We start from the raw sequence: 11,044 nt of genomic DNA on the forward strand, positions 1-11,044 counted from the left end.
CAATTCATTTTTCATATTTGCATGTTATGGCGCTACAGCGTGCTTCCTTTTATACTGCTATTATGTTACCTGGGAAAACGTGAACCTGTCTGCTTTCCTCCAAAAACAGTGTCACATCTATCCACAGGCTGTGTGTAGTGCTACAAATCACTCCCATTTGCTTCAAGGCAGTTGAGCTGCAATACCAGACATAGACAGGTGTGGCCGTGTTACTGGTCAATCCCTTTAGTGGACCACTCATGGGACCTCATACGGTGCCTCACCAGTAGGTTCAAGTGTCCAGCTACCAAAGTGACAAGGAGACAAAGCGACTGTATAGATTCTTTTTAGAGTTGCCACTTTTCGTTGGGGCCTATATCTAGATGAATTGCCATGAAGTTGACTATCTTACGATGGCATCAAGAGAAGAGTGTGCTGACTTTGCGGGAGACAGTGACCTGTCCATTCACATGAGCTAGTTACTACAGATCTACATGGGATAGAGGCAGAGCTATGACGTTGCTAGTTACATCAGATCTACATGAGATACAGGTAGAGCCATGACGTTTGCAGCAGCAGAACAACGTGTAGACCATCGGTTGATGGGAATTAAGCCAACACTAGAAGAGGAGTGTGGGAGGCAGTGACTTTTCCATTCATGTGATTCACTTTCTGTAATTATGATAGGTCTGTACTTAGTCGAGTCAGAGTCTTGAAATTGGAGGGGTTGGAACATGTACCATATTATACCGGGATCACACATGTGAGAAACACGGCTGAGTCTCGCATGTTAATACCCGGCACTCGGATCGGAGCGTGCGGCCGCATAGCAATACATGGAGCCACACACTCCGCTCCTGAGTGCCGGTGGCAGTACCGGGTATTAACATGCAAGACTCGGTCATGTTTCTTGCATGTTCCATGATCTCGGCCTTAAGATGAGAATAAGTAGCACAAGTAGAAGGTTGTGTTGATCCATACTGAGACAGTGACTCGTACATTTGTCATTAAACGGCTTGTCCCTTACTAACATGTTGATCACACATCCATAAGATAAATCGTAAACATGGAGATTGCCGGGATAAAGCAACTTGTAGACCATGGGGATGATGGTAATTGTAACAGCAGAAGAAGAGTGTCTGAGACAGTGACCCGTCCATTCCTGTGATTACTTCAGTTGAGAACGATCTACATGTGAGATGGTCAAAGCCATAATATTGGCATGAGTAGATCAACATGTAGACCATCGGCTAAAGAGAATGGTGACGACAATAAGAGAGGACTGTGCTGATTTTGTGGGGACAGTGACTTTTTAATTATTGAGATTGTTAGTTATAAATATGTCTGTATGTAATAGAGATGGTGCCTTGAGCTCAACAGGAATACAAACAATTTGTAGACCATTGGATGATAGGAATGAGGAGAGCAGCAGAAGAAGAGTGTGCTGATCTTGTTGCAGACAGTGACCTTATTTTTCTTCATAACACTTGAATGTAACTGGATTTTTTTTTTGTATCGCAAGACTTTATGTAATCAAATGGAACATCTACATACATTGGATTCGTTACCAAATAAACACAAGTCAAATTTTATATTTCAGAAAACCGACAAATACAGCAATTATCCAGTCTACCACACAGTCTATGAGACTTTTGAGCTGGTGGAGCGTTTTTATGACCCATCATTCAAGAAGCAGCTTGCAGTAGCCCAAGTGAGGGGAAGCCTTGTGTACGAGCTGGCAGACTCCACCATTATACCCTTTAACGCCCTGGATTATGGAGAGGAGCTGAAGAACTATGCCAATGGCATTTTCAACTTGGCAAAAAAACACACGGAGCAAATGGAATGCTACAATGTGACGTTCGGTAAGTGCCCTCAAGAAACAAGACAACAAACACAACTATCTCCAACACACATGTCAATCGGGTTCTTAAAAGGATTGTCCATGTAAAATAATAACAGCCTATACTGGATTCTGGATATATAGTGGATTCTGATGGGGTGTTGCCACTGAGCCAATTTCTGTTCCAAAATTTTTCTGAAAAACTATGTGCACACAACGTATTTTTCAGGTGGAAACAGCCTGGAAAACCTGTAAAAAAAAAAAAAAAAAACATTTAAAAGAACAAGCGTAAACATTTCTGTGTAAAAACGATTTGCTGTTCATACAGTTGTGGCCAAAAGTATTGACATCCCTGCAATTTTGTCAGATAATACTCAGTTTCTTCCTGAAAATGATTGCAAACACAAATTCTTTGGTATTATTATCTTCATTTAATTTGTCTTAAATGAAAAAACACAAAAGAGAATGAAGCAAAACATTGATCATTTCACACAAAACTCCAAAAATGGGCCAGACAAAAGTATTGGCACCCTCAGCCTAATACTTGGTTGGACAACCTTTAGCCAAAATAACTGCGACCAACCGCTTCCGGTAACCATTAATGAGTTTCTTACAATGCTCTGCTGGAATTTTAGACCATTCTTCTTTGGCAAACTGCTCCAGGTCCCTGATATTTGAAGGGTGCCTTCTCCAAACTGCCATTTTTAGATCTCTTCACAGGTGTTCTATGGGATTCAAGTCTGGACTCATTGCTGGCCACCTTAGAAGTCTCCAGTGCTTTCTCTCAAACCATTTTCTAGTGCTTTTTGAAGTGTGTTTTGGGTCATTGTCCTGCTGGAAGACTCATGACCTCTGAGGTAGACCCAGCTTTCTCACATTGGGCCCTACATTATGCTGCAAAATTTGTTGGTAGTCTTCAGACTTCATAATGCCATGCAGCAACCCCAAAACATCAGGGAACCTCCGCCATGTTTGACTGTAGGGACTGTGTTTTTTCTTTGAATGCCTCTTTTTTTCTCCTGCAAACTCTATGTTGATGCCTTTGCCCAAAAAGCTCTAGTTTTGTCTCATCTGATCAGAGAACATTCTTCCAAAACGTTTTAGGCTTTTTCAGGTAAGTTTTGGCAAACTCCAGCCTGGCTTTTTTATGTCTCGGGGTAAGAAGTGGGGTCTTCCTGGGTCTCCTACCATACAGTCCCTTTTCATTCAGACGCTGACGGAGAGTACGGGTTGACAGTGTTGTACCCTCGGACTGCAGGGCAGCTTGAACTTGTTTGGATGTTAGTCGAGGTTCTTTATCCAACATCCGCACAATCTTGCGTTGAAATCTCTTGTCAATTTTTCTTTTCCGTCCACATCTAGGGAGGTTAGCCACAGTGCCATGGGCTTTAAACTTCTTGATGACACTGCGCACGGTAGACACAGGAACATTCAGGTCTTTGGAGATGGACTTGTAGCCTTGAGATTGCTCATGCTTCCTCACAATTTCTCAAGTCCTCAGACAGTTCTTTGGTCTTCTTTCTTTTCTCCATGCTCAATGTGGTACACACAAGGACACAGGACAGAGGTTGAGTCAACTTTAATCCATGTCAGCTGGCTGCAAGTGTGATTTAGTTATTGCCAACACCTGTTAGGTGCCACAGGTAAGTTACAGGTGCTGTTAATTACACAAATTAGAGAAGCAGCACATGATTTTTTCGAACAGTGCCAATACTTTTGTCCACCCTCTTTTTTTTATGTTTGTTGTGGAATTATATCCAATTTGGCTTTAGGACAATTCTTTTTGTGTTTTTTCATTTAAGACAAATTAAATGAAGTTAATAATACCAAAGAATTTGTGTTTGCAATCATTTTCAGGAAGAAACTGAGTATTATCTGACAAAATTGCAGGGGTGTCAATACTTTTGGCCACAACTGTACGTTCAGGCTTTTGAATATCTGTTAGCCACTTCAGGGCTCCAAAAACACCATGCAGTTAAAAGAAGAGTCCATTCTTCTCGTGTTTTCCACCTGGAAGACGAACTGTACTTACTAAGAGAAGTCAATAGGAAAGGTCAAAAGTCAACTGGACGTTTTTTAAAGCATTTTGTCATTGTTTTACTTAAATGTTAGCGGCTTCCTTTTTTTTTCTCTTCATTGAATAATGACCAGAAAACAACAGTAATGAAGACATCGGAAAAACCATGGAAAAACCACTACTAACCAAAACCATCCGAAAAATGCTCCGGAAATAACTGAATAAAAAGACATAAAAGACGCTTTGTGAAAAAAAAAAAAAAAAAATTCGAGATTCCTGCTTGAAAAACTCACCTGTGTTCACCTGAATTTAAAAAAAAAACATTGTATGCACATAGCCACTGAGGAGGAATTCTCCAATTCCTCTCAAAAACGTGGCGTTGCCGCTCAAAAAAATGCAGTAAAAAAGACTGAGTGTGAACATACCCTGGTGAGGATTTTTACAAGGAATCTGTGCCATAAACCATGTAAAAAATCTCTGTGTGAATATACTCCAAGGCTACGCCCCCACGATGAGATGTTACCTGGTATTTGGTTTTGACATAATCATTTGCATATTGAATGCGTTTTTGATGCGTTTTCGCAGCGAAGATGCACTAAAAACTCATTCAGGACAGAAGTACGTTCTGACCCTGGCTAATACCAGTATCAGGATTTTCTTTGCGGGCATTCCATTCCATAGATAAAGTAAGCAGCGACATCCCCTGTGTCTCCTATGAATGTATCCACTCCTGAGCTAGAGTCTTCTGTGATGTATCTGCTCTAGCCTCACTTGTGATATATCTGCTCTTGCTCAGTGTCTCCTATGTGATGCATATGATCCATCCCCACTGTCTCTTATATGATGTATATTCTGCAGTCTTGGTGTCTCCTATGTGATGTGTATATATACAGCATTCTCTGTCTTCTATGTGATCTATATGCAGCAGTCTCGGTGTCTCCTATGTGATGCATATACTGCAGTCTTTGTGTCTTCTTTGTGGTGAATATACAGCAGTCTCAATGTCACCCATGTAATGTATGTACAGCAGTCACGGTCTACTCAAGTCTTTGGGTCTGTGTTTGGTCTGATTTACTCCATTCTGCCACTCCATTCTGCAACTTTTTTTATTCTTCAAATCGAAGAAAAACTAATCCCAATCTGATCAGAGTGTGATTAGCAAAATTGGACCGATTTTGCTCTTGTGACCCTAGCCTAAGAATCCTTTGCTTTCAACTGTGAGGTGGAAATTTCAAGAGTATGGTCCACTCCTAATGCTTTGAATTGAGAGGTGTGGATCGTTTCCCAACTGTATAGAACCTGGGACATTTTTTAGATGACTTCAGTGCCCAACCTCACTAATCTTGTCGATGCCAGAAGTGGGAAGCCTCTACAGAAGAGTAAAAAGAAGTGAGGGAACTTTTAAAATCCCTGGAGTTAGAATGAGATGTTCAACAGTGACACATGGATGAGATATTGAGGAGTCCACATAGATTTCGCTGCAGTGATGTATGTGAGACTACTATTGTATTTGACTTGACATTGTCCTTAAAATCTACCCAGACTACCATTTACCCAACTGAGGCCAAAAATTATCATTTTGGCCTCTGTAAATTGGATTAGTCCATATTAATTCCCAGTCCCAAAAGGTATACCATGCTGTTTTAACTTCTCACAATGTTCAGACACACAATGCTTAGGCTTTTCTAACACCTTTTTTCTTGTATCTCGTAGACCACTTATTTGGTGCCATTGATAATTTTACCAACTCCGCTGCAGGACTTCACCAACGTATTAAAAACGTTGATGTCAATAAGTAAGTTGGGAAATCCATTTGAAATGATGTTCTGATACCTTTGGTAATTTCACTTTGGTGAAGACCATAATCTCCAAGCAATGCTCATTTTAGGACTGAATGGGCTTTATAAAGCTGTCAAACCCCTTTGGCTCTGATTTAGAAATGTACCAAATGGAAAAACAAAACTAAAAAGCCTAAAATTCATATCTATGCCAATGTGTGATTGATGTATAAATCAAGTGTTTCATTGACCAACTCCTTGAACCTTCGGAATATCTTCCATACAGTGGGGAAAAAAAGTATTTAGTCAGTCAGCAATAGTGCAAGTTCCACCACTTAAAAAGATGAGAGGCGTCTGTAATTTACATCATAGGTAGACCTCAACTATGGGAGACAAACTGAGAAAAAAAAATCCAGAAAATCAAATTGTCTGTTTTTTTTTCATTTTATTTGCATATTATGGTGGAAAATAAGTATTTGGTCAGAAACAAAATTTCATCTCAATACTTTATGATATATCCTTTGTTGGCAATGACAGAGGTCAAACGTTTTCTGTAAGTCTTCACAAGGTTGCCACACACTGTTGTTGGTATGTTGGCCCATTCCTCCATGCAGATCTCCTCTAGAGCAGTGATGTTTTTGGCTTTTCGCTTGGCAACACGGACTTTCAACTCCCTCCAAAGGTTTTCTATAGGGTTGAGATCTGGAGACTGGCTAGGCCACTCCAGGACCTTGAAATGCTTCTTACGAAGCCACTCCTTCGTTGCCCTGGCGGTGTGCTTTGGATCATTGTCATGTTGAAAGACCCAGCCACGTTTCATCTTCAATGCCCTTGCTGATGGAAGGAGGTTTGCACTCAAAATCTCACGATACATGGCCCCATTCATTCTTTCATGTACCCGGATCAGTCGTCCTGGCCCCTTTGCAGAGAAACAGCCCCAAAGCATGATGTTTCCACCACCATGCTTTACAGTAGGTATGGTGTTTGATGGATGCAACTCAGTATTCTTTTTCCTCCAAACACGACAAGTTGTGTTTCTACCAAACAGTTCCAGTTTGGTTTCATCAGACCATAGGACATTCTCCCAAAACTCCTCTGGATCATCCAAATGCTCTCTAGCAAACTTCAGACGGGCCCGGACATGTACAGGCTTAAGCAGTGGGACACGTCTGGCACTGCAGGATCTGAGTCCATGGTGGCGTAGTGTGTTACTTATGGTAGGCCTTGTTACATTGGTCCCAGCTCTCTGCAGTTCATTCACTAGGTCCACCCGCGTGGTTCTGGGATTTTTGCTCACCGTTCTTGTGATCATTCTGACCCCACGGGGTGGGATTTTGCGTGGAGCACCAGATCGAGGGAGATTATCAGTGGTCTTGTATGTCTTCCATTTTCTAATTATTGCTCCCACAGTTGATTTCTTCACTCCAAGCTGGTTGGCTATGGCAGATTCAGTCTTCCCAGCCTGGTGCAGGGCTACAATTTTGTTTCTGGTGTCCTTTGACAGCTCTTTGGTCTTCACCATAGTGGAGTTTGGAGTCAGACTGTTTGAGGGTGTGCACAGGTGTCTTTTTATACTGATAACAAGTTTAAACAGGTGCCATTACTACAGGTAATGAGTGGAGGAAAGAGGAGACTCTTAAAGAAGAAGTTACAGGTCTGTGAGAGCCAGAAATCTTGATTGCTTGTTTCTGACCAAATACTTATTTTCCACCATAATATGCAAATAAAATGAAAAAAAAACAGACAAGGTGATTTTCTGGATTTTTTTTTCTCAGTTTGTCTCCCATAGTTGAGGTCCACCTATGATGTAAATTACAGACGCCTCTCATCTTTTTAAGCGGTGGAACTTGCACTATTGCTGACTGACTAAATACTTTTTTTCCCCACTGTATAATACACTGGTCGTAAGAGGCATTGGCTCAAAGTCTTGTACCTGGTGCCTGTGGTGGTCACAATCCGTTGTATCTGCACCTTATTCCAGTGTTTTAGGTACCCCAACATCGTAAGGACCGTAACTTCCTTTTCCGTTAGGTGATAAACTTAGCAGTTGGCGCCAGTAGGATAAACTTTCTGTTGGCAAACAAACATTTAGCACAATGTCTATTTAAGATCAGACCCCTCACATGCCCCAGGAAAAGATATATTTTCTGTAAATTTTCTGCTATTAACCAAAGATGTCTTCTTCTAGTCCAATGGCCGTTCGCATCCTAAATGACCAACTGATGTTTGCAGAGAGGGCATTCACCGATCCTCTGGGTCTCCCAGGAAGACCTTTCTACAGGTAGGGGTAACCTTTTTCTATTTTGTTGGCATCTTTTAGCTTGAAAAATACCGTAGCTCTGAGGGACCTGGCATGTGTGTGAGCCCTTTGATTTCAATGGTATCTGTGTAAGACTTCATTTGCCCTACAGTGGAGCTACATTCTTTCTCCTTCAGATCTCAACCGATCTCTTGGAGCCCTAGTTGGACACCTTGATATCCACTTATCTAGCAATCATTTGATGATCCACGGAGATCCAACCTTAGGGACCCTCAATGCTCCAGAGCATGAAGAGGACACAACACTTGTGCTTTTAACTGTCCCTGTCAACTGTCTTTCAGAAGGGTAGAAACAACCAAAGCAGCTCTTTCTGTGCTTTGTACTATAATGGTGTCTCGAATGGACCCACCACGGTCCTCAGAATGAACCCCACACCCCACCTGACTTCCCGCAGGCGTTTTGGATCTTTATAAGTAATTAAAATCCCCGTCTGCTTTTTGAGTCTCAACAGGCAAAAACAAAGAAAAGTCTGAAAACTAGCGTTCTTCACCAAAATTGGGCCAGAGCTGATTAATCTCATCCTGTGATTGGGTGTTGAGAAGCATTTTTTGCAGTTCAGGGCTGAAATAGCAATGATATGACTTTGCCCAAGCTACATGTGGATAATGGGGCCTTTTTTAAGAAACCATTTTTTTTTTTCCACAGACACATCATCTTTGCACCAAGCAGCCATAACAAATACGCTGGAGAATCATTTCCGGGTATTTACGACGCCTTATTCGACATAGAAAACAAAGAAGATCAGAGAGCGGCCTGGGAAGAAGTCAAAAGGCAAATTGCTATTGCCACATTTACGGTGCAAGCGGCCGCAGAGACTCTGAAAGAAGTTTAGGGTGAAGGGATCGCTATACTCGCTGTTACCTAAAACTGACGTACAACCAGCAGACAGAAAAATATACTCTGGTCGTCCGTAACCGTTTCTTGGACCCAAGCAGTTTTGTACGACTTTGAAAAATCCAATTAGATATTAAAATTTGCTACCCATTTCTGAACAATATTTGCCTCCATAGGGGGCAATATAAAGGTAATGGCCCCGATTCATCAAGATTGGTCATCAAGCCTGGCATGCAAAATACTAATGTGCTTTTTTAAAAGCTTGGCGGAGACTGACCGTACTGGCGTAAAAATAAGTTGTAAAAAAAAAAAAGTTTATGTCCAGAAATTTAGCAAAATTTCAAATATTTCTTATACCAGAAAATGGGTGAAAAATGCTTGATGAATCGGCACCACTTTGGTTCACCTGGAAAAGCGGGAACCACTGTCTGTTCTGGGCCAGTACTTTGTATAAAACCATATATTTTTATAATGTCCATTACTCCGTAGGGGCCGACCATGAACACAGGACAAAGCTCCTCCCCCAAGGAAAACAAAAGGAAAAACTAGTAAAAGAAAGTACTCTAAGCAGAGTCTAATTTTATTATCTTTCAGTATTTATCATGGGAATCATTGTGACACTGTGATTGGTCATATCGATAGGCGACAGAAAATGGAGTCCCCTTTAAATGTATTTATTCTTTTTATTGCTCGCACTTTCCTTTTAAAATGAAGGTGGTAGTTCATATTATACTAAAGTGTACACTATCATTGTCAGCAATGATTGACAACCTATCCTGAAAAGCCCTCTGTACACACTTTCCAAAGCATTAAATAGGACCGCCCACTGGACCCCCTAACTGCAAACTAAGCAGTGGCTTACAAAATTAACAGGTTATACTGAATTTTTTTAATTTTTTTTCACAATCCCATATGGGGGGGGGGGGGGATTTCATCATTTAGTTTTACAACAGTAAATTGCCGTATGTGGAAAGCAATTTGTTTTATGTAGATTTTATCCTGCCTCCTTTGACTTTTAAAAAATATATATGGGTGTGGTCAATATTGACCTATCAGATTCACCGTACTCTACTCCAGAAAGTGGTGGAAATTATAGAAGTGTACTCCAACTTTATTCATTAAGTGGTATGCACGTGTTATAACGGGGGAATGTTGATCAAGACTTACCTAGGTAGAGCCAGACTTATTGAATTTTCCTCCTTTTTTAACTATCTGCTGAGCTTTCCTGATGTATCACATGGTGGTGATGGGTACAATATGGGGGCTGATCCATAATATATGTGTGAGACGGCATGCTCGCAGAGTCTCCCCGCTTTGCGGTGGCAACTGCAGGTGTGCAGAGTTTTGGCTGGGTGCGGCCAGCTGTGTGTGTGGGGTCTTACCACTCTGGTCTGCACCGCGCCAGCACCGGAAGCAATCAGGTCTTGCTTGTAATCGGCCGCATCAGTCATGCAACTTGAACCGCTCATCATTGGATGTTTCTCCAATGGTGCATGGTACAAATGACCTGTCCGCTGCAGCTGATCACAAGCCGCAGCGTTCCTGCAGCTGGTCGAACTGTGAAGTCATTGCTTCTAGTGCTGCGGCAGAGCACAAGGCAGGCATGCACTGGATCCAGGGTGGCTATGGAAGGCAAGTATGAATTGTTTTTGTAGAACCCAAGCCTCACATAGAGAGCACCTTTTGCCAGAAGAACTCCTTTAATAGCCATGCTTATGTACCATGGGTAGAGTTGAGCGAAACGGGTCGAAAAAAAATTCAAAAGTCGCCGACTTTCGCTAAAGTCGGGTTTCATGAAACGAAACCCGACCTTAGCGTGAGGTCGGCCACGAGGTCGGTGACCATCGCGCCAAAGTCGTGTTTCAAAAAATGCTTTAGCGCCCTTTTTCAGCCAATCAGGAAGAACGGACACTGTGGGCAACGTGCTGACATAGGCAGCGGTCACCACCATCTTTGAGAAGGGCATGCAAGTGATTGGCTTGCTTTGTGTGGCGTCACAGGGGGTATAAAAGGGCGTGCACGCCGACCGCCATGTTACTTATGTTGATCTCAGAATAGGGAGAGCTGCTGCTGATTCTGTAGGGAGAGTGTTAGGAAGGCCAAAAGAAAAAAAAAACGCTTCTGCTGATAGCGCTTTTCACTGTAGTTAGTGTGCAGTGATAGGTGAAGATTTTTGCTTTTGTGCAGCAGCACTGGTGGTGATTAGGCTGCCTTTTAAGGCTACCTGCATTGCTGTGTGCACACTGGTGTTCAAACTGCTTTTTTAAAAGCAA

General features: G+C 41.9%; 1 protein-coding gene across 4 annotated transcripts in view; it reads left to right on the forward strand.

Moving 5' to 3' along the window:
* LOC141084515 (N-acetylated-alpha-linked acidic dipeptidase 2-like) overlaps nt 1–9,457 on the forward strand; it is a 98,126-nt gene extending 88,669 nt beyond the window's left edge. For all 4 annotated transcript variants that reach the window (XM_073569270.1, XM_073569271.1, XM_073569273.1 and 1 more), the window contains 4 exons: nt 1,580–1,844; nt 5,553–5,634; nt 7,806–7,898; nt 8,583–9,457. In XM_073569270.1, coding sequence (XP_073425371.1) covers nt 1,580–1,844; nt 5,553–5,634; nt 7,806–7,898; nt 8,583–8,769 — 627 coding nt within the window. In that variant the 3' untranslated portion in view covers nt 8,770–9,457. The remainder of the gene's footprint in view (nt 1–1,579; nt 1,845–5,552; nt 5,635–7,805; nt 7,899–8,582) is intronic.
* Nucleotides 9,458–11,044: the final 1,587 nt, after the last annotated feature.

The sequence above is a fragment of the Dendrobates tinctorius genome, unplaced genomic scaffold (genome assembly GCF_039654945.1).
Source record: "Dendrobates tinctorius isolate UK_male_01 unplaced genomic scaffold, ASM3965494v1 ptg000023l, whole genome shotgun sequence".
Classification (NCBI taxonomy): domain Eukaryota; kingdom Metazoa; phylum Chordata; class Amphibia; order Anura; family Dendrobatidae; genus Dendrobates; species Dendrobates tinctorius.